General features: G+C 45.6%; 1 protein-coding gene and 2 long non-coding RNA genes across 6 annotated transcripts in view; 1 reads left to right on the top strand and 2 right to left on the bottom strand.

Moving 5' to 3' along the window:
* Positions 1-23963, bottom strand: part of LOC309339476 — a 464046-nt gene that overhangs the window by 382736 nt on the left and 57347 nt on the right. The window lies entirely within an intron of this gene.
* POU3F2 (POU class 3 homeobox 2) lies at positions 851-20967 on the bottom strand. 4 transcript variants are annotated; one of them, XM_081857255.1, is made up of 2 exons: positions 19577-20967; positions 851-1977 (listed from the first exon to the last, which is right to left on the bottom strand). In XM_081857255.1, the coding sequence occupies exons 1-2, from the start codon at positions 20849-20851 to the stop codon at positions 1903-1905; spliced, it is 1350 nt and encodes a 449-aa protein (XP_081713381.1). In that variant the 5' UTR covers positions 20852-20967; the 3' UTR covers positions 851-1902. The 4 variants fall into 4 exon arrangements, with proteins under 4 accessions (XP_081713381.1, XP_081713383.1, XP_081713382.1 ...); XM_081857257.1 differs by having other exon boundaries at positions 851-4540; positions 19805-20967; XM_081857256.1 differs by having other exon boundaries at positions 19805-20967.
* LOC309339517 lies at positions 15933-18270 on the top strand. Its single transcript, XR_014155435.1, has 2 exons — positions 15933-17464; positions 17506-18270. It is a non-coding gene; the product is annotated as an uncharacterized lncRNA (long non-coding RNA).

Raw genomic sequence — 23963 nt, 5'->3', positions numbered from 1 at the left:
TGCTTCCAAAAGACCAAGTCCTTGCTGGGAAACAATGACCATGGTGGGGATATGAGACAAATCTGTTTCCACCTCCTAGGCAGCTGTGTTGAGAGATGCTGTAGCTGAGCTGTAGTCGTACTGCACTGGGGCAGAAACTGCTTGCTTGTTTATAAGAGTGATGTAAAAGAACCTAGACATAAATTAGGTCATTGCTTACTTCAAGTGTCAGTTTCTCATGTTGTTAAGGGAAAAGAGAGAGTGTAACTAATATAGCACTATTACAGCTCATATCATAGGATGCCGTAGAGCGCTGGTCTTTGACTGGTGGGTCACAGCAGGAGGGCTATTGCCATGCAAGTATGTGGTAAAAGACTAAGAAATGGGTTCCTAAATACATGTCCTGGTTGAAAGTGGGTTCGAGGTCTGAAAAGGTTGAATATACCTGCTGTTGACAATGGATAGAAGACCTACATTTCAGGAGGAACATTTCTAACAGGTCGAGGGACAATGTTCGCGAACTGAAATGCGGTTGTTTCATCTACCTAGTTTGCATGTTCTCCCCTTTGTGGGAGCATTATCAGGCTAAATATGTTATAGAAACATTTGGCACAGCTAAACTGAGATGTAAATTGCTGTGTAGTGCAAACCTAAGGACTCTACTTACCCTACGGTGAAGCAATCATCAAACTCTTCCATATGGCGCAGTCGATCCTAATATTTGCGCTGGTCTTAGCACCTGATTAGGCCCGCCTGTAAGATTTGTTTGCCACCCAAGGCTTATATGGATTCTAGAAAGGTTTGGAATGTCTCTTTCACGTGTGTGTAAGATAGCATGTTGATCCATATCAAGAATAAGTGATACCATAAAGAAAGGTGATATCTTTTTATTGGACAAATTTCTGAAGTTCAAGAGGGTCCCATTAAAAAGAAGAAGAGTCGGCATCTTTTTGGCCATTATACATTTCACATTTTCCGATGCCTCCTTCAGGACAGATGGCATCACCTTGAACACTTATACTGGTTAATCCAGAGCAGTTTCAGAGCACACCATACATTTCCATGGAAATTTATTATCTCGAAAAAGTTGTCCCCAACTTCAGAGGCCGGCCACAGTTAGCCTCTAGCGAATCACCTTTGCCTACTGACATTGCTTTAGAAATAGGCTTGCAGCTACATGGTGGCAGATGTGCCCTTGCCTCTTTCTGCAGCAACCAGGCAAAAAAAGAAAAGGTGATTTGTACACATAAGCTCAGTGAACATAGGAAACACTTCGAGAACTGAATGGGTCATAGCCCTTTGAGCAATTACTTTAGGGCGGCTCCACATAATTCAATTGGATTCTTCGGGGCGGGAGGAGGTATTTGGAGGAGCCCATGTATTTTCTAGGTGTCACCAACTTGTGATTGTTCAAGGAAATGTATTTTAATTTAAAGTATTAAAAATTGTTTAGATGTCTGCTGGTAGTTTGTCTTCTTTGTGGAAGATTTTGTTAGGTGTTGGCTGCTTAACTGTTTAATAGTTCTTAGCTGAAAGTGCATTCCTGCCAAGTTCTTGTTATAAGAGCTTTAGGAAAGAGGAGCCAGAAATGATAGCGATCCTGCTTATTAGCAGCATTTCCCCCTACTGTGTCTTAAACAGGAATGATTCACTCCATGGAGAAAACTGTACACCACCACTACCAGCAGTAACAACAATGAAAGAGAGAGAGAGAGATAAAGACATGATGTGGTGAGCAAAAAACCCCACATAATCCAGAACCACCCCAGAGATAATAATAATAATAATAATAATGATAATATTATGAGAAAGCTAAAGCCCATTAGGGCTAGTTGAATAGATAGGGGAGCATGTGGAATTTGGATGCCTTGTGAAGGGAAGGCCGCATTCTTCTATCCGACTATCAAGCAAGTTGTTCCGTAATTAAAGGCAGCTTTGAAGCAACGTTGTCAGGGGGTGGTTTGAAGGGAGGGGAAGAGCATCTCCCCAGTCTTCTTCCTGTAACAAGAAGGAAGAAACACAGGCTGCCTCTGAACCTTCATATGCTGCCAAAGATTTCCAACAAAGAGCATGTTTGTGAGAGGTTTGTTTTTTTTTAAAAAAAAGAAAACAAAAACGTGTACCCCATCAAGAGAAAGACAGACATACTGGCTGGCTAGGTACGCAATCATCAAACCACTTACACCAAAGTATCCCTCTGAAATCCGTGAGCCCATTCCTAGGACGAATGGTATAAGAACAGCAGCAATTAGGTGCATGTTTAGTCATGTAGATTTGAGCATGTGTCTGTTTTGGAAACACTTGTGTGTGTGTGTGTGTGTGTGTGCACTGATACACACATGCGTTATACTTCTATGCTTATACCCAAAATACTGAATGTACTTCATATTGTGTTGTGTAAGCCGTGTTGATAAAAATGTAGAGCGGGATATAATTTATTAATAAAAATAAAAATAATAAAAATAAATTATTTAAATAATCGCCACCACAAGATGAAAATACTCGGACAAGTATTTTCATCTCTGTTTTACTGATGGTGAGCTGAGTCTGAGTCACAGCAATTCGCCTAAGACAACTCTGAAGCTGTGTCTTGAACAGAAGGCATCTTTGCTTATAGTTTATGCTCTTATCCATCATGCTGCAGCTGCTAGATGAATGTGAATAAGTAACATCCAATATGTGCATAATGTGTACATTACTGGGATAAGATGGGAACTACCCAGAGAAAATGGCTGAAGTCAGAAAAGGCTTGGTTCTCCTTAGACCATATATGGTTTACGTAAAGATTCTCTAAAGAAAAAAACAGTACAGGTGAAGAACGTGCCCATTACTTTGAAGGGTGCAGACAGACATACACATAGTGTGTGCTATTTGGTGAACTGGGTAGGGTTCCAATCTACTGCTGTCGTACTGTATCTCAGATATAACATACATTTTTAAAAAAACATTTTTTTCAAGAGGGCAGACTTAAACACTGTTTTTTGTTTTTTGTTTTTTAAAGTGATTTCTCCTGGCCCCGAGTTTGTGTCTGAGCGTGTTCATACGCATATGAAGAAGACAGCACAGGTGATAAGAGAGCTACATTTCGCCAGTCCTGAAAACAAAGTCAACATTTCTGGGCTCCTTCCTGATTATCAAGACAAGAAGGATAAGCATCACAACTTGAAATGGGCGTTTCTGTGCTTAGAAAATCTCTTTCACGCCAATTCTGAATCCTAAATTATCTGGGTAACATCCCCACCTTTTCATCCTGTGAACTCTTCGATTCTTAATGTATTTCTAAACACAGATTGCATAACACAGTGAAGTCATCATCAGTGATATGGAGAACAGGAAAATAGGAGGACACACACACAATTTATGTGTGAAGTCTTTTTCAAGAACCTGGCGCTGTTTCTGATGCAAACATTTGTAATCTTTGTTGAATCTGGGAGGCTTGCTGTGCAATCCTAGGCATATTTACTCTGAAGAAAGTTCCAGTATGTCTAGTGGGGTTTTCTTTAAAGTAAGTGTGCGCAGGATTGCAGCCTTAGATTCTGATTACTACAGCTCTCATTTGAACTGTACTGAATCTTGATAGAGATTGTAGCAATTTTCAAGGATGGTGGAATTAGAATATCCCTCCAAAAAGAAGTAGCGGAACAAAGCATGCACGATCCAAGATAAGTGAATATCAGTGCAGCAAATGCCTCATCATGGAAATGAGAGCAAACTTGGATTTAAAAAATAGATTAGACTATAAATATCAACATAGGGACATGCCACTTGAAAATTCTTATTTAAGTTGAAACCTAGACAGCTGCTGTTCATATACTACATCAACCTCCCTAAGGCGACAACTCAGTCTCATATGCCAAAGGAGCATCAACACATCTCAAAGGCTACAATATTCTTTTTAAGCTACACCAACTGGAAAGTCACTACAAGAGTTCTTTTGCTGGATGAGGATCAGGGCAGGATTTTTGGGAGCTGTAAAATGATAGAAATAGCTACTGTGGGACAGGCACACACAGCTCCTATTTTGGGGACTTGATTGTTTCAAGGCAGTACTTCAGCTTTTGCTGATCCCCAGATATCAACTTTGCGGACAGGTATCATTGTAGAAATGCCGGTGGCGCTGTGGTCTAAACCACTGAGCCTTGGGCTTGCAGATCAAACGTCGGCGGTTCAAATCCCCACGACATGGTGAGCTCCTGTTGCTTGGTCCCAGCTCCTGCCAACCAAGCAGTTTGAAAGCATGCCAAAAGTGCAAGTAGATTAATAGGTACCACTCTGGCGGGAAGGTGAACAGTGTTTCTGTGCACTGCTCTGGTGTCAGAGTTCCGTTGCGCCAGAAGCGGCTTAGTCATGCTGGCCACATGACCTGGAAAAACTGTTTGCGGAAGCGGACAAACGCTGGCTCCCTCGGCCTGTAAAGCGAGATGAGCGCCGCAACCCCAGAGTCGTCGGCGACTGGACTTAATGGTTGGGGGTCCCTTTACCTTTTTTATCATTGCAGAGCAGGTGAGTGAGGTTGTGGTGGCTAGAATACCAGAAGCTGCTTTGTGGAGGTATGCAGAGGCTGAGAAGAAAGGGAAACACATGCTGGGAAACTGGCTTGAGCTCCGATTCATGCATCAGGAACACTGATTGCGGAATGACCCAACACCAATACTCTTCCTGACTCCGCTGCAGATAGCGGAACAGCAAACTCGCCTATCTACTGTGCATGCTATGTGATATGCAAACTTGGATGAATAGTAACTTCTCCCACTGCTGGTTTAGAAGATTGGGGCAAACTGCCAAATAGGTAACACAAGGCATAGGAGAATTCCCACACCTGCTTGCACCGCACAGCTTTCTGTGCTTAATGTATGTATGATTTCAAGGGTTGGTCTGTCTGACTACCTGAAAAAAAGCTATCTGCAAGTGAGCTCTCTTTAGAAATGGGCACACATCTGCTGTGTATGTTTCTGCCTTACGTTGTGAGTACATTGTGCTTTCGTAGGGCATATCTGCTGTCAGGTTCAGACCTAGCTGCCTTGGATAAACTTCAGCATTAAAAAATGGGATATAAATTATTTAAGTAAACTACAAAATCCCTACATGGAATCAGCATCCATACAGGAAATTGTACAACCCTGATAGGTGAATCATAGCACATGTAGAAATGACTGCATGCAGGCATTGTGTGTACAAGCTGAAGCACAACTGACTGCCAGCTGTGGCTTCTTAGGGCACATAGGATCATGCATCATACTTCAGAAATAGGATCTGAATTACACTCCTCTATGGGCATTTGGTGATGTGTAAAATGGTCCCATGAAAGCCTGAACATTACTGATAAAGGCTTTTGCACATTTTCCTATATTGCCTCTTAAAGTAGCTAGTCTGGTTCCCTCCAAATGTTTTAGACTACAACTTCCACCATAGAGTACAACTTCCACCATAGTCATGCTGGCAGGGGCTGATTGGAGTTGTGGTCCAAAACATCTGGAAAGAACCCAGCTGACGAAGGCTTTCTTGAGTCATTAACACATGCAGGAATAAAACAAAGAGCTGTGCTGTGCAATCTTATCTATCCTTACTCTGATTTTTTTTAAAAAAATTGTATTTAACAAAATCGATATGCTGCTTGATTGTAGGTGAAAACTCTAAGCGGTCTATAATAAATTATTTCAAAACAAGTCCTGTTGTATTAAATGGTCAGCACATGTAGGATTGGAACCTTAACAGCTGTTGGGGAAATTATTGTTTTCTGTTGCAGGCACAAATACATTGCACAGCCCACCAGTGTGTGGCAGGGCTCGATGTTGGGACATATTAAGTAAAAAAAAAAAAAAGGGTATAAAAGTGATCCAGAATATGAGTTGAGGAACATTGCCCACACCACTGAATAACTGCAGACAGTTTCTATATCTACCTTGAACAAATGCATAATTAACTTATGGAATCTGCTGTCGCAATATGTAGTGATGACCTCTGGCTTAGGCAGCTTTCCTATCCAGGATAAGACTGTCAACAGTTTCAACAGCTATTAGTTAGGATAACTAAAGGGAACATTCCTGTTTAGAGCCAGTATACCTCTGAATAATACCATTTGCAGGCACCCAGCAACAGTAATAGTTTAGGTTTTGGGGTGGTGGTGGGGGGATGGCAATTCTGGAAGTATCTGTCTGGTCCATGCTGCAAAGAGGATGCTTGCCTTGCTGAACCCTTGGTCCAATCCAGCACAGGTTTTTCTCTTGTTGTTAAGGGGGTGGGGAGCTTTCAGATTCGAGAGTATTTCTAGATACAAAGGAGACCCAGTTTGAAAGAAAGAAGAAGGAAAAGGCACTGCATTGCGAAGGCTTCCACTGGAAGACTTTGGCCCAGATTCTAACACCCACTGCAGAAAGCTATAGGGATGAAAATCAGAAGAGATCTGTTTTGAAAACGAATATACCTTCCAGCCAATGTCACGATTTTGAATTACAAATGTGTGGGAATGCAAAGTCGAAAACAAAAAGAAGCTAAGAACTATTACATCTATGAAAGCATTTTGAATCTGGACTTAAAAACAAAACAAAAGCAAACTTTGACCTTGCTGGCTGTATTTTAAAATTATACCAGATTTATAGGCAATTCAAATGAAACCAAAGGACTGAACCAATATCCTGCCCCGTTGCAATGTGAACTATGGAGGATGCATATGGCCTTAAAACAACAACAGAAATCCCTGATCTGTTCCAGATCTGTGGAGAGAAGCAAGAAATAAACAAGAGGAGGTGATGACGGGAGGGAGACGCTCTCCCCCTCCCCCCTCTTCTTCTTTTTTAAAACCACCTCATGTTTCTTCTTCTTTTAACCTTTCTGCTACAGGCTGGCTTCAGACATGAGCGGGTTTGTCTTGAAAAGCGATTATTCAAACCGACATATCCTAATCGGCAAGTTTATTTCCGAACTGGACAAGGCGCGGGAGGTTAGACGCCTGGATTTATATATATATATTCTCTCCCCCAGCCCTCTCGCCCGCTGCCTCTGTTTGTTACAGCAAGTTACGCTCGTGTCCGCTGTGGGGCGCCCGAGTTCCACTCTTTTATTTCCCTGCAGTTAAGGACGAGAGGAGCGCTCCCAGAACAGATGCTGTAGTGAAGGGAAAGAGGGGAGGGGGGCGTGAATCAAAAGGATGGGGAGGGGGTGGGGAGAAAGAGGGCAGGGACGGGGTGGGGGGGGGAGGGAAGAGAGGCTTTATTCTCTAATACACTCGCTGGGGAGACTTTGTTACAAAACAGATTCATGCGAGAAGGGCAGGCGGGCTGTGTTGTACAATGAACTCCCCAGGGAAGGATAAATCCAGGACGCAGAGAATGGTTATGGCAGAGAGGGGCATTTGGCTGGCTCGAAGCCTCCCACCCGCCCCTTCCTCCCGCCCTCGTCCTTTCCAGGCGCTCTCTCGCTCGCGATTCTGCTGGAGGAATATTTGATCTTCTCTGGAAAGTAGCCGCCAGACGGGCAAGCCACCCCAGCCGAATTCTCCCTTCCCTGCAACCCTTGGCCATCCTCTTCCCCTCGGCTGGGCTGCAGGGACTTCTACAAGGCCATCCCGCCCCCCACTCCTTTTTTCCTGGCGCTGGAAGCCTCTGGATCCCTTTCAGCGCAAACCCTCCCCTCTGCCTCCCTCCGCTCCCTCTCTTTGTGGGCCCGGTGGGATGAATGGGGAGGGTGGGGGGTGGACCAGAAGCTGAGAGCATGTGGCTTGAGCTTCTCAAACCGTGGAGGGTCCACCTGGTTTTCAAAGCAACCAAGAGCTGCAGAATAAACCCAAAGCAGGCCCGAGCAAGCTTGAAAGGGAGTTCTCAGAGAACTCAAGGCTCCAGCCGCCTCCACACGCCTTCTCCTCCTCAGCCAAAGCCTCACAAAGGAGCTTAGGCGGGTGGTTTTTCCTGGTGTGCATTAAACACACGCAGGCACGCACACACTCACACTCACGGCCGTTTATCCCTCACCTTTAGGTACAATCAGCGAAAGTGGGGGGGGGGGTGTCAGTTTTTCATTAGGCTTCCCAGCTGATGGAAGGGATGGTGAGGGGGGTGGGCACGCTTGTAAGACGCTTGAGCAACTGGGTGATCTGCAAAAGTCAATCAGGAACTCTCTCCCTTTACTCCACTGTAGAGAGGCGATGTATTAAGAGACAGAGAGTTAGCTAAAGTTGGGGTATGAGAAACACATCTACAAGATCGTTGCAAATCCACAGTTTTAAGAGCTGTTAGAAGCACAAGCGGGCCACGGAGAACATTTTTACTCGCCTAACCGCAAGCGCTTCTTTCAGGCAAGTTCCCCCAAGGTGGAGGTGGATGTAAGAATCAGCCGGATTTCCCAGGAAAAAGACAGACAAACACAGAAGGAAAGACTGTTTCTGCTGAATGAGAAGTATAAGCTTCGCAACAGTCCTGTTTTAAGAGAACCCTGTATTCGGCTGGTTAGTTAGACAACAAATTCATGCCTCTTCCGCAAAGACATTTTTCAACGCTGCTCATTTAAAAAAGAAAAACAGGGAAAGAAGGAATATTTTAAATAATGTAAAATCTCTTTCCCAGACTCGGCTGTTGGCTTTTTTTTTTGGGGGGGGGGAGAGGCATGGGCAGGGAGAAGTTTCAAACAGGATTAAGAATTTAATTATAAGTCCCCTATAGATGTAACACGTTTGATGAACTGATATCAGATAATAATCACATTCATTTCAAGCTTATGAAACAGATTTCCAGAAATATATATACTTAAGATAGCTCTTTCTAAAGTGAGCGTTACAATAGCTGAGAGGAGAGGAGAGACCTCGGGGAGGGGAGCAGGTAGGAGAAGCTGCAGATTGTTGGTCTGGAGGTTGGTTGAAATATAATAATAATAATAATTAATAATAATAATAATAATGCAGAGGGATGGGACACGCACATACTATCTCTCTTGAGACTAGACTCCGTATCCTTAAACATTCTACTGTATTCTGATGTCTCCTAAGGTTCTTTATGAATTTGGCCCATAATGTGATGCATTTTGAAGGCGTAAATGGAAGTAGTGAGAGAACCTGCTCACAGAGAGCGGTTTCCTTTTTTCCAAAAGGACTAGCACGAATCCATGCCTCCTCAAATCAAATCGAAACCATTGCAATGCCCTAATTAGAGTAATTAGAATAATAAGGCTGCCTATATGTGGTAAGACAATGTGTACAAACAACTTTATTTAATGTATACTGCTAATCAGCGGTGCGTGCGTGCTTGAATGCTTTAGTGTAATAAAACTCACCCTCGTCCGCCCAAACAATCAAATACAAATTAGTTTAATGATTGTGCCTGCTTGAATGTCTTCGAAATCCACAGGCGGAGGGAAATAAATAGCACCATCCTTGTTTGTGCGTCTCCCCTACTGACCAAGGAGCTGGTGCCTCCGTGGACTTGGCAATGAATGACTGGAGGAGCCATGAATGAAGCGAGCAGGGACGGGCAATTAATGAATGAGACGGGCTGCCGAAAACTTTCGCTTAGAAGTTCCTTGGGCCGGCTAGACTTGGAAACCAAGCCTGGAGGGTGGGGAGAGGCTGGGCCAGAATGGGTCTGTTCTCTTGGCAGGGGCGCGAGGGGGATAAAAGAAAGATCTGCAATCGGGTGCACACTTTCTGGGGAGTAAATGCCACTGAATAACATGGGACTGGCTTCGCAGTAAACTGGCAACAAGACCAGACTCGATCGTCGAGTCACTGGCAGGCGGACGTTGCATTAGGAATTTAGGAGACAATTTCTTTCCGGCAACAAAAGCCCAGCGATGCCTACACTTGTCTCTCCCTTGGTCCTAGATCCTGGCAACCATCCTTCGCATTATTCAGTGCAGTTTTAGCTCTAACCAGTTCCTCGGGGTTGGCGCAAAAGCAGTGATGACGACGACAACACGGTTATCGTGCACATTCTTGGCGCTCAAGACTGCAATCCTAAGCATGCCTACTCGACAGTAAGGACCAGTGGTCCAAAACGCATTAATTAATTAATTAAAACATGGCGTGATTTTTAAGTTGGTCCTCTGTATTCACCTACCGAGATCTGTGGGACGACCTATAACTCCCACCCCTTTTGCTGGTATCCTGCTAAATCCAGCAGTCAAGGAAGAGAAGAAGAGGAGTTTGGATTTGATATCCCGCCTTTCACTCCCTTTAAAGAGTCTCAAAGCGGCTAACATTCTCCTTTCCCTTCCTCCCCCACAACAAACACTCTGTGAGGTGAGTGGGGCTGAGAGACTTCAGAGAAGTGTGACTGGCCCAAGGTCACCCAGAAGCTGCATGTGGAGGAGCGGAGACGCGAACCCGGTTCCCCAGATTACGAGACTACCGCTCTTAACCACTACACCACACTGGCTCCCTATTTTATCAAGGCAAAATATTTGGATGTCTACCACCCAAAAATGGATTCAGAGGAGTAGCAATTCAAAGAGTATTTACTTAGCAGTCATGTCCGTAAGAATCCACGAGACTCGCTTTCTAGTAGAATTCCAAATCCCACATTAGAGCAATACGTTTATTACGTTAATAATTTTACTTCCCAGTAAGTTTATGGGTCGTCAGTTGTCCGAATGCCCGCTCTTGAGTTTTAACAGCTTTGCAGAAAAGTGTTCTGAAAGTCTTTTTGAAAGACCCATTTCCACTCGTCAAGTCTTCATTGACTGACAGTCAAGTTAAATTCGAAATATGTTTGCATAGTACTACTAACTAGAGACTTTAAGGTGCCTATAGTGGTCTCATACACAAGAGCAGAGGTGTTTTGTTTGTTGGCGATGCCATTAATAAACTCGTTGGGAGCTCAACAACGTCTTTCCTGTTCAGAACTGCTAGTTAGCCTACGATGAGGAACTAGTTTAGAGACAGTGCTCAAAAACTATTCCCACTCGGGAGAAAGAAAGGAGGCCATGACATTTTAAGAGGTCCCCTTTAGAGGTCTCCTTCACGATCCTTTCAGCTATTCCGCTTTTCTTTTCTTTTATTTAAGCATAATTTCTTTGCTCACTTATTTCTCCCTATGGTTTTATGTTTCAGCTTTTCGCTTTGGCAAAAGACATTACTCAAATGTGGCACCATATGAAGCTAGCTAAAACCCCAGATATTAGACACGCATTTGCTGAAAGAAATTCCCTTTGCAATTCAATGGTTTGTTGTTGCTCCTCCCCCCCCCCCTTTGCAAGTGGAGAACAGGGTGTCAGATGATAAAATATAACCATTCTGAAAGACCTAGGAGTTCCGTAAGGATAGGTGAATCCTGCAAGGATGCCAATATAAGCAAAAGAAGCTGTTGCAAATCGACCTTTATCGTTCTAAGATACCCAGAGTGTATGGAAATCACCATGGTTTGCTGATTTGTGACCGAGCCAGCACTGAGCTGGAATGTAACATAACAAATAAACGGCCAATAGACTTTAATGTTATTTACACTAATATTCCAGTTCTAAATTAGACAGAAATTCCATTGATTTAAAAAACCCTTTCTTTTCCAGCTGTGGCTTCGATCCAAGCCCTGTTTACTGTAATGGGACTTTCCCTGAAAAAGTGGGTTGAATCGCCAGTTACATTAATAGGAATTTAATTTTTTAACGGTTCCCTTGATACTTAAGTATCAAGCATATTTTTAAAAATCATATAAAGAATAAGCTGTCAAGCTAAAGTATTTTTTTTTTAAGTGTGCTACAGACAGGGTGATTGTGGGTTTTTAAACATAAACATCTGCACACGTGTGTGTGTGTGTGTGTGTGTGTGTGTGTGTTTGTATTCGACCTTCAAGCTGGTTCACAAGCAGCCGAGTGCTATTCTGCTGGCGTTTGATCCAGCTGCTTAATTCTGTCTAAAGCATATTATTCTCTCAACTGTATCAACTCTCACCACAGAACTTTGTTTCCAATAAAAATGTGCTTTGCAGCACGATCCTACGCATGTTTATTTGTAAATGACTCCTACTGAGTTCAGTGAGATTTATTTCATTCATGGGATTTAAAATCCTGCATCTTAAACCTGAATTTCATAGAATTTGCATGTGATTGTAGTATTTCTGCCCGATACTATGCATTTTCCCTAGAAGTAAAGCCCTACTGCGTTCAGTGGGGCTTACACTCAAGTAAGGAGTGTAGTCTTAAAAATTCGAACACAATCTAGGGATTGAGAAACAAACTAAAATGCGGCCATTGTTACCTGCCCAGGAATGAGAAGTCTCTATCTTCCTCAAGCCTGCATTTAATTGCAAATTATGTTCATTTCAGTGCAATCCTAAGGGTTTTATTTTTTATTTAATTATTAGATTTATATACCGCCCTTCATCCAAGATCTCAGGGCGCTTCACACGAAGTAGGACCTATTGATCTCAATGGGACTTATATCCAGAAAAATATGGATTTGACTGCAGCCTTTATACTGAAATGTCATGGCATTCTCCTTGCCTGGGTGATTTGTCATCGCTTGAGACATAATTACAGTATCCTGTTTAAAACTTTAAAACAAAAATATAAAATTCTGCATTCATAAAGGATATTTTACAAGGAAGTTGTTTTCTCCAGTAATATGCAGTTAACTTACTGTTGTCTGGCACACATAATGTAGCATACACACCTGCTAACTCTCAGTTATCACTTTCGTTAACGCTTTGGTGTCTGCCACATTTGACAAGTGAAAGTTACACCCTCGCTCCAAAATCCCCTCCTTCACTTCCTGCAATCTTTCCCAGTTTCAAGATCCGTATCTATACCGCGTAACCTTTCTACTTTTACCAGGTGGGTAAAAGGCTGCAATCCTAAGCATACCTACCAGGAAGTAAAACCCTGGAGCTCTGTGGGTCGTACTTCCAAAGAAGCAAGTCTAAGATCCGAGCGGGGTGGGGAATTGTATTGAAAGACACTGAATAAAGTTTAAGAAAAGAGGCGGGTTTCTATTTGTCTGTGAGATGGCCTTTCTGTTCTCTTGTATTCAGAGAGGTCAGAGCAAATCCAATAGGATTTAGCTGAAAAATTCAGGTCAGGCTAGGAAGTTTAGAAACGGTGAGCCGTTTTTGTTGTTGTTGTTGTTGTTATTCTAAAGTTGTGCCAAATTATTGCCAATATTCTTGCCTTCCAGGATTTATAGGTAAGTCAGAACCAGCAAATGGGAGAGGGGGCAGGAGGCAAGCAGCGGTAAGCGCCCGCGTTGCTTTCGACTCCGGATCGCAAGCAAATGAAGTGGGAGTATTTTTGACGGCAAGGAAGCTGAAATCCGCATGGCTTAATTAGTTTGTGGATCGAGGTGGTCTGTAGTCAGAAACAGGCTGCCTCCATACCAAGGCCTCGTGGGGGGAAAAACCCTTTCTTTAAAAAAAAAAAATCAGCAACGTTTACATATGCATTTATCACATGGCCCAGAAAATGTAAACATCAACCGTGGAACTTAAGAGAAAGAAAGAAAGAAAGAAAGAAAGAAAGAAAGAAAGAAAGAAAAGAAAAGAAAAGAAAGACCATCTTGACGGAAAAGTTTCTCATTTGAACAACTAAAAACACTAGAATAAAAGAAACACTGGGAGAACATCTCCTTTTTTCTGCTATCCAAAAGAAAAGAAAGCAAAATATAAATACATCTCTTGTTCGCCACTACTCCTAGCACCTCCTTATTAGGCAAGGCATTGAAGCCAAACTGAAGCTCCGTCGAAGAATGAATCGATTTTCAACTATTATTGTTTGTAGAAAAGATTGTTATCACTGCAACTTCCCCGTGCCTCTCTCTTTATTCAGATAAACTCTCTTCCTCTCTCTCAAGCCACTTTTGAAATTAGGATTTCAATCCCAAGCACTGGGCCTTCTCGTCCACAGCTTGATACCAGATCTAACATCCTCGCGTCTCTGTCAATTCCTGCAAGAGATGAGGGCATGCCCTTATTTTGCTATTGTCTAGAGATGCTCAGAAGCTGTTCAGAAGCGTCGCTCACACCTTGACTAGCACCCATTACTTCCCACCGCTCTCCTGGTATTTATTGCTGTTACTGGGACACCAGCTCCTCTTTCCACAAAACCTTGGTGACAGTCTTTTAAGAGGGGAGGGGGAAGCACAAAAGCAGAAAATTGTTGACAGTTAATACAAGGTGACGGTGAAAGGGAACCTCGACGGTACCTGACCAGTTTCCTCCTCAATATGCTCCTCAATATCCCTAACGCTAAATCCTTGGTTGAAGCGCCCTGGGTGAGCTCCTCTCCCAAAGTAGTTTCTCTCTGTCCCAACGCTGTAACCATCACCCAGCAGTTCTATCAATATAGGCAGGAGGCTCAAATTCTTCAGCGGGGGAGGAAGGGAAAGGCTTCTTTCCAAACTAACCCTCCTTTCAGATATGAAAGCCAGGCGCTCGACTAAAAATCACACCTGGCCCAACCAAGCGTCGCGCACGTGATCCCACCACCACTCCAAACGCACACACAAACTCGGGTGGCGCGCGCGCAGGGGGAAGAAGCAAAAGATTCCATTTCCAAGACCATTGAAATGTCCTGCAGAGGGCAGATGCTGCCCAGCTTTCCACTCCTCAAACAACCCCCCTCCACTATTTAAAAAAAAAATACTGACAATTCAGCGAGCTATTGACCAAGGGACATTCAATCTATACCCAGCTTAAACATTTTACCCATCAGCATATCTGCGGTCACAGAACACTCCTTCTTTCTGTCACTTCGTTTCCAGACTATTGATAAGATCATTTAGCTGAATCTGTTTGGGACGCGTGTAATATTGACTAGGAGTTAGAAAAGATGATTAAATCTAATAAGCCTGGAAACTATCGTTAAAAGGGGAAAGGCGGTGGTGGGAAGACTTAGGGCGGAGTGGCTGTGGCGTTGGTGGAGTTTTCTTCTAAAAACGCAAGAAACATGTTAACGCTGAAGATGCCATTCCCAGGAAATGGGCTATTGACGGGGATAGCACCCAGTAACCTAGTCATGTCCACAAGGACCTAAACCGAAGCTCCACAGAAATGTATAGCGGGATTATAGCCGCCCCCTATAATGTTGTTCGTGTGCAGACACTTTAGCAATCTGAACCACACCCAGCTTGGGCGAAAGCAATTTGATTTGAGCTGGCGTGCAATCTATCCAGTCTATGCATTGCTTAGTTGGAAAGTCCAAGTTCCATTGGAACTAAACTTCCAGTTCCTGTATTCACTTTCCTGAGGGTAAAGTTCCATTGATTTCAAAGGAACTCACCTCCAAGAGACAACCTTTAGGGCCGCGGGTCCAGTTAGATTATAGCACTTCAGCTGAGCTGTTCCTCAGTTGGGGATCTGGCTGCATCTCTATTGTAGAATCTACACTGCAGCGTAGAAATTACTCCAAAGAATAATTTATTTGTTACTTGAAAGAACGAAAGCGTCGCATAGTCCACGGAAGCCTTTCAAATGTCTAAAGAAGAACTGGCAATCTACCTGACAAAACTTTGATTTGGAAGGAGACAAAATGCACATGGCTAAGCAAGACTGACTAAAGAAGTCCAAGATAAACAACCGCATGTTTAGCGTTAAAAGAGCTTGATTTAAAATAGTAACAATGCCCTGTTCCTTTAAAAACAAAACACTTAGGCGTTGGGCTGCAGTTATCCATCCACCGTGGCGATAGTGCTGCAGTGAATCCCATGGACTGCAATGGGAAATCAACGAGCCTACTCTAGAGAAAGTGGTTTGCCCTTCAACTTAATATAGTCTTGGTGGTTTGAATGGAACTTTTTACTGCCAAGTAAGTGTAAGAGCTTATGATCGCAGCCCAAAGCGGCACACGCTACATCGAAAACCCCAGCCCAGCGATTGACAATGAGAACATGTAGATGCTTAGATTTTGTGTAGCCTCCAACCAGCTATATATTTCTTCGCACACGCGTTCCAAGAAAAACTGGTTCCCAGAGCATCAAAATATACACACTGCGGTGGCTTCCAGCATTAAAGGCCGAACCTTGGAAAGACAATTGTGCCTACCTAACAGTGTTCCTTCCCGGCCCACATTCCTCCTGCACTCTACCAGCTGCCAGAATTATACCAGCGAAATCTGTCAATAGATTAGGCATACATTTTATTCCAAAATGTCATGAAGTAAGAAGGAAGGATAGAGAATGCAAGGCAATAGAAAGGCTAGATTCTATTTCTTCCCACATATTTCCCATTTCCAAAGAACTATGTCGCCACTCTCAGTACTATTTCTTTTTTCTTTTTTAAAGGAAAATAAAAGATATGCCAATAACTCGAACAAACTATAAAGGTCTTGTGTATTTCTGTTTTATGTAGATAATAAAATATTACTTTAACATAAATATATAAGGATCTCTGCGCTTTTATTTTTCCCCACAAGCACATCCAAATGTACCAAAAAACAAAGTATTTCTTTAAAGAGACTGAACCAAAAAAAAAAAAAAAAAATTACATCCCATATAGATTTTGTTTGTTTGTTCACCTACTCATTTAAAGCTACAGAAAAAACAGTTTCCAGAACCTGTTTGCTTTAAAAGAAATAAATATACATTGAGGCAGCCCACTTAAAAATGATATGAAAATATTTCCCTGGGTAGCATTAAAAAAAAGGAAAAAAAGAAAAATAGACAAAGAAAACATTTAAACTATTTCTGCATTTCAAAGGACAAATATTAAACATATATACAGAGTGGTAAGGTTTGTGTGGTAACTTTGTTTTAAAATTTTAAGTAAACTTATTGGAGGGTTTAGAGGATCTGCTTCCCCCAAACTCCTTCTTTTGACCTTACCCAGATATTAATAAGTGTCACTGCCCCCCCCCCATTTTGCCACTTCCACTGCCCCAACCTGAATATTTTTAAAGAAGTTTGTCCCCATACAATAATCAACAGCAGCTCAATACCATTAAAGAGAAACCAGTGCCCATATAGTTTTTTAAAGGGGGGGGGACACTGTTGCAAAAATAGAATAAAGGCCCAATGAATAGGCTTCTCAGAAAGCTGTATTTGTCTTCTCAAGGGGAAGTGGGGAGGGGAAAAAATCTGATGCCAGACACTGGCGCTTAGAAAAACAGTTGAAGAATATAGTATTATTAAATCCCACCTACTTCCTCCAATGTTTATCTGCAAGTTTCTCGGAGAGATTATTTCATTGGCCTCAGAATTCTCAAACACTCCACTAGGCAAACTTTGTAAATATTATTTTTTAAAAAGTTATACAGACCACCCCCTTTTTGTGCTGAGTAGATGTTTCAAAATATGAATATGTCACTCTCACAGTTTCATGGGTTACCCCCTCCCCCTTTGCCCCAATATAGAATATAATATACAATTTCAACTTCCCCTTCCTGTCTTCCCTCTCTAGAGCCTTTTGCTTTTTGGAAAGTTAACCATTTTCTACCAAGCAAAATGCAGCTATTAAATGACTAACACAAAGGGGACAGGAAAAAGACAAATTGAAAAATGGTTGCATTTTGGTTGCTTTGTTTTCCCTTCATTTGGCTCCCTTTGGAGAAAAGAGAAAAGGCCGACAAAGTTAAACCGGTCCTTTTCATGCCACATGTTATGCTGAAGTCTCAAGAAAGGAGACTTTCATGCCACATGTTATGCTGAAGTCTCAAGAAAGGAGACCTGGGATGGATCTAAAATGTGAGAATAAACCTTAAAGAGAAATTCACCCAGGTGCATGTGGCCACAACTCCCACATACTGACCACTGAAAACCAAGTACAGTACTTGGATTTTTAAAGCAATCCCCATAGAAACATTTACTTGGAAATAAGTCCCATTGATTACAATGGGAAAAATCCTGGCTACCTTCTTAGTCTTAACCTCACTGATTTCAATGGGTTTAATCATTGCTTAAAATTCCTCCACTCTCTTGTCCAGAGCGTACTTCATACAATCCCACATATTTGCTGAAGTAAGTTGGAAACCTCCCATTGAGATGAATGGGACTGCAGTTCTTAGTCAGCTTACATTAAATCCTGATTTTTTTCAGCACATGATGTGAAAGCAAATCCCACCTAAAGTGGGTGTCACTCTGGAACTGAGTGTTATCTTCTCCCAAATGGAAATGATGCATCTCAAGATCACAGCCCAGAGCTGCAACCTTGAGCACCTTTGCTTAGATCAGTGGAACTTACTTCCAAGTGACGATCTTAAGGATCAGAATGAATGTTCTTGAGCTGAATTTCTACTCCCACCCCATTCCAAATTTAAAAGCAGATGTCAGCATAGGGCAGGGGCAGCGCTGGACAAGTCAGACAGAGAACTTTCTGTACAGCATCTGTGAAGCTAAGCATTAGTCTCTCTTTCTCTCTCTTTCTCCCATCTGACACTCCACCCCCCCCAAAAAAACTTGTTAGTTTCTTTCAAAGTGCCACTTTCTGCTGGAAAAGCATGAATGGGTCCCCCCCCCCTCTCTCTCTCTCTCTCTCTCACACACACACACACACTTATAATCTTATTTCTGCGAGTTTCTAATTCTTCACGTCCCTTCCCCCAATCCTGCCCCCTTCTCCGTTTCACTCACTCATTCACACAAACACCTACCTTGCCTTGCATCTGGGAAAAAAATACATATCCACAGCCACATTTCTCTGTGTGGGAAGTGGCAGTTGTTTCTTCCCCCACCTCCTTCTCGTCTCTGTCCTTTTCTTAACGCTTCCCCTCAAGATCTACTTAACCCTAAGGAGAGCCCAGCTTCCCCCACTCCGGAGGTTAAGGATGGCAGAAAAAGCAAATTAAACATGACCTCCGCCGAAGGCTGACTCCAAAACTTCGCGTCCAACAACACAAAGAGGAAAGGCAAAGGCTTACACGGATTTTTGTACATTGTCCCACCGCTGGCCAGCAAACACATACACACAGAGAACAAAATGCAAGTCACCTCCAGACAGAGGCAGGAAAGGGAGAGATCTGTAAACTTCTGTTTCCTTGCAGTGCAAATTCAGACGGTTTACTCTCTCTCACTCTCTCTCTCTCTTTACAAGAACGGCATAACCCTTCTAATGACACCTGCCTACCACATTTGCCTTTGTATCCGCGCCCCCCACCCCTAGCCAAAGCAACCCAACCTAAAGCGCGCTGCAGAGCATCGAAGCATCATCTTTCCTGCTTTCCTTCTAGGCGCCTTTGGCGAAGACCCCACGAAGTATTTAACGGGCAAGGCCCCCTGCTACAAAAGGCCGGCCGGCTTTCGCCTATACCCAGAGGGGGGAAGGTTTTGTGCAGCGCCTTGGCATTTGCAATGGGGCGTCTCTCTTATCTGCCTGCGCCTGGATGCAAGGAAGAGAGAGAGAGAAAGAGAGAGAGAGCGGGGGAGAGGTGGAAGGGGCCAACATGCACTCGCTTCTCTGACACACACATCCATATACTCACTGCACTTCATTGCCTGGTTACTCGCCTGTAAAGGTCAGAAACACACCATTCATTACACACTTTGCTACCGTTTCAAGGATAGTTCAGTGCATTCGCCTTCCTTCCTTTTTTTTGTTTTGTCTGCTTTTTTTTTTAAAAGGGGAATAGGGAGAAAACAATCGAAAGAGTTGGAGGAGTAAGGGGTTCTAGGGAAGGGGCCAGGCTCGGCCCCCCCAGTTCCCCCCTGCTCCTCCTTCCCCGCCGACGGCGGAGTTCACTGCACAGGAGTCTGTACCCCGTGGTGTGGCGGCGGCGTGTCCCTGCTGGCCCCATACACGTCCTCGGCTCCCGGCAGAGTCCCTCCCGGGGGAGTCATGCGTTTCTCTTTCTGTCTCCTGTTACAAAACCACACGCGGACCACCTCTTTCTCGAGCTGGAGGCTGTCCGCCAGCGAGGTGATCTCCTGGGCGGAAGGCTTGGGGCACTTGAGGAAATGGCTCTCGAGGGCGCCCTTGACGCTCACCTCGATGGAGGTGCGCTTTTTCCGCTTGCGCCCCTGCGCCGCGATCTTGTCTATGCTGGTGGGGCTGCCCGACGACGAGTCCGCCTCCTCCAGCCACTTGTTCAACAAAGGCTTCAACTTGCACATGTTCTTGAAGCTCAGCTGCAGGGCCTCGAACCTGCAGATCGTCGTCTGCGAGAAGACGTTGCCATAGAGCGTGCCCAAGGCCAAGCCCACGTCCGCTTGGGTAAATCCCAGTTTGATCCGCCGCTGCTTGAACTGCTTGGCGAACTGCTCCAGGTCGTCCGAGGTCGGCGTGTCCTCGTCCGAGTGCGCCTCGTGGTGGTGGTGCGGGTGGTGGTGCTGCTGCTGCTGCTGCTGCCCGTGCGGGTGCTGCTGCTGCGGCTGCTGCTGGGGGAGGTGGTCGGGGTGGTGAGGGGGCTGCTGCGGCGGCGGCGGCTCCTCGTGGGCGTCCCGCAGGCCGTGGTGGTGCATGCCCGGCTGCCCGGAGCCCAGCATGCCGTTGACCGTGAAGCCCGGCGGCTGCGAGTACAGGAGCCCGCCCTGGCCGCCGCCGTTGGACGCGGCCATGCCGGGCGGCAGGTGAGCCGCGCCGCCAGTCCTCCACGCCACGGCCGCGGCCACGGCGGCGTGGTGGCTCCCGGCGTGGTGCACCAGGTGCGGCGGTCTGCCTTGCTGCTGCTGCTGGTGATGCTGCTGCTGCTGCTGCAGCTCGTCCCCCCGGCCGCTGGCCTGCACCACCGAGGGCTTGATGTCCTGCTGGCCCAGCGGGCTGGTGGACCAGGGCGAGTCCCCTCCGCCGCCGCCGCCGCCGCCGCCGCCTCCTCCGCCGCCTCCCCCTCCGCCGCCGCCGTGGGACAGCGCCGTGATCCACTGGTGAGCGTGGCTGAGCGGGTGCCCGTTGCTCTGCAGCGCGTAGTCCGCCTGCACCAGCGCCTGGGCGTCCCTGTAGCCGGCGCCCGGCTGCATGCTCCCCGGCGGCTCGGCGTGCACCATGGGCGAGCTGGAGGTGAGCAGGCTGTAGTGGTTAGACGCTGTGGTCGCCATGACTCTCCGAGCCGGACTGAGGGCTCCGCTTAAAGGAGCCGCGCATTTGACAGCTACTTTTTCGCCTCGGGCTCCTCTCGCCGCTCGCTTCCCCCGCAAGTCCGCTTGGCAGAGCCCACTGCAAAGGCACGCGTCCCCGCTCCTCCCTCCCTCCGGCCCCCATTGGCTCCCTGCGCTTTGATTTACGTGGAGACCTCTAGCAACCGGCGCAGGGGGAGCCTCCCATTGGCCCCGGCCCTGGCGCTGACACCACGCCCCCCGCACAGCCTCCCTCTCGCTCGCTTTGTAATCAAACTCGGAGCAGGGAGAGAGGGAAGGAAGGAAGGGGGAAGGAACAGAAAAGAAGTGGCGGCGGGGGCGGGGAAGAGACACAAACACACACACGGAAGAAAGGGAATAATAATGATGATGAGGAGGAAAAGTGTAGCTCCTCTGCTTGTAGCCACATGGGCTGAGTCCGGATAACGGGGGCTGTGTGTGAGACCGGAGGATGCTCACCTCCTCTGTAAAACAGCAAGAACAACTACAACAAGAAGAAGACACATAGGCAAACCACCTTTGTCTATGTTTACTGGAAAAGCAAGTAGGTCACAAACTGACCCTAGGCGCGCCGTGGTTAAGGCTACTGGTGGGTATTGCTCTCCTGTTGCTCGCATTGTTTCCGAAACTTGGTTGGGTTCTTTTCAGGCGCAGGACGGCATCGCTGTTTCGTTCCGCATCCCAACCCGCGCCCTCCCTTTCCCCTCACTCCGCCCCCGTCTGCTAGGCTACAAAGGAGGACTCGTCCTTTCAGTGGAAGGTATTCTTTGAAGGAAGCGGCAAGCAGCAGACTGGACGGGATCGGCCGAATCACGCCCTGCCAGAATCACAGGCTTCGTTGCGGGAGCCTCCCCTGTAAACTCCCGTCCAATGCCTTTCTTGACTTGGCTGACAGGCGGACTGGGTGCATCCACGCACACACAGGCACGCACCGCTCCGTCACGTCCGTAGACCGACTCCCAACATTTCCCAGATACTGTTTATCAGGAAAGGGCAACTTTATATATTAAACAAGTACTTCTTGTAAATATCAGCCTGCCAACTTTGCAGGGACTCTTGCTTTCCAGTTACTCAGTCTACATCATCAGAAGGAGAGGGGCGGCCTCGCTTCCTCCATGCGCGCATGTTTACATGTTTACAGTAAGCCCCACTGGTGTCAGTGGGATCTGGTCCTAAAGAAGTGCATTTATAGAATTGCAGCCAGTGAAGGGGCTTCAAGCTTTCAATATCTCTTCTCTCCCAAACGTGTCTTTCAATATCTCTTCTCTCCCACCCCCCGCTTGCGCTTCTCCTTGTGTTTGCACCCAGTAATCCGAGATAAACCTGCTGCTCCCTTCTCCACAGTGGCTGGAAAAGAAAGATGACTGCATGGAGAAAGGGGCGAGGAGGGGAGGGCTGTATGTTGCTGCTGCTGCTTCGGGAGAGAGGCTCTGTCAAGTCCCCAAACTGTCCCAGAAGCAGGTGCTGCCTGAGAACAAAACTAGGATTCGCTAAGAATTTCAAGGCTTAACACTTTGCAAATCGCGGAGGCAAAGCCAACTGCTATTGTTCGCAGAATCGCCGAGGCTCTCCCTCCCTGGGGATCACCAGTATGTTTACAGACCTGCAACTTTTCTCTTTCCTTTCTTTCTTTCTGTTGTTCGGGCAGGAGCTTACGAAAAGGCGAGAGGGAATGGGGGACACCCCCCCCGCTACCGCCCCCTCCCCAGTTAAGCACATTTATGGAAACAAAACAAAATCCCATAAGTCCATCGATGTAGGTCTTAAGCCCATGTGTCGCCCCACAACTTTAGATGCATCGTGATGCTGACTGGCCCATCCTCCAGTGTGGTTCTCTTACGAGTAAATAACATCCTTGCCAACATTTCCAAAAACATTTTGCTAAAGCTATGCTGCAGCTTCTGAGCTGAGGTCTAAGGGGCCGGAATGTTTAGCAACGACAGAACCATCCATGGTGTTCTGTGACCACGCTGGGTTTCGCCTTAAAATAAGGGGCACTTGGCATCAGACTTCGCTGGACCTCCAAGAGTTAGAGCCCCAATCTGAGAAGCCAGAGCTTTGTTGTCCTACGACCAAACTCAACCAGGTCAGAGAATGGACACAATGTACACTCCAAATGATCTTACCCGAAATACCACACCAGGGCAGGAAGGGGAGGAGATTTACTAGCATCACTAGCGAGAAGTAGCTTTTCTCAGAAGGTTTTTCTTTTCATGATTCATTATCCTAGCGAAGGCTGTTTGGCTGGAAACATTTCTCTGCGCGAGAGAGGCGTCTGCACACGCAAGCAAGAGGTTCCACAAACAGGAAACACATGGACAGGAAGAGAGAGGTTCTGGACACAGCAAGGGTTGTAGGAAGGCTTCAGTACTTTCAGACCAACTAGTTGCCAGTGCACCTGGAAGCCAGTCAGTCATACTTTGAGTCAATGCAACATAGAGTGGGAAGGGGTCCCCAGTGTCATCTAGTCCAACCTCCTTTAATGCGAGAATCTCAACTTATAAATGAATGAATGAATGAATGAATGAATGAATGAATGACGGGATGGCCATCCAACCTTTGATTAAAAGCATTCAAGGAAGGAGAGTCCGCCACCTCTCCTGAGAGTCCGTTCCACTGTGGAACGTCTCACACTTTCGAGGAAGTGTGCACAGGATCATAACTGACTACCACGTTCCTGAATTTGGAAGCAAGTCTCCTTCAATTTATGTATGTCTTAGGTAAGTCACCTTATACAAGTCAACGTACATAAATAACTCAAGGGGTTAGCTTGTTGCAGGAGTGAGCAAACTTTTTCAGCAGGGGCCAGTCCACTGTCCCTCAGACCTTGTGGGGGGGCCGGACTATATTTTTTTTTTGGGGGGGGAAATGAACGAATTCCTATGCCCCACAAATAACCCAGAGATGCATTTTAAATAAAAGCACACATTCTACTCATGTAACACCAGGCAGGCCCCACAAATAACCCAGAGATGCATTTTAAATACTACTCATGTTGATTCTACTCATTCTACTCATGCTGATTCCCGGACCGTCCGCAGGCCGGATTTAGAAGGCGATTGGACTGGATCTG

The sequence above is a fragment of the Podarcis erhardii genome, assembly GCF_964252035.2.
Source record: "Podarcis erhardii genome assembly, chromosome: 3".
Taxonomy (NCBI): Eukaryota; Metazoa; Chordata; class Lepidosauria; order Squamata; family Lacertidae; genus Podarcis; species Podarcis erhardii.
The sequence above is the reverse complement of the archived record's forward strand: the minus strand, read 5'-3'. Positions and strand labels throughout refer to the sequence as shown.

Excerpts from the sequence above, each read along its gene's own strand:
- POU3F2 (XM_081857255.1), bottom strand. The coding sequence starts at position 20,851 with ATGGCGACCACAGCGTCTAACCACTACAGCCTGCTCACCTCCAGCTCG. Across the intron at positions 1,978-19,576 it reads CGCCGCCGCCACACCACGGG|GAAGAAGACTGGGGAGATGC; the intron begins GTACAGACTCCT and ends TTCTTGTTACAG.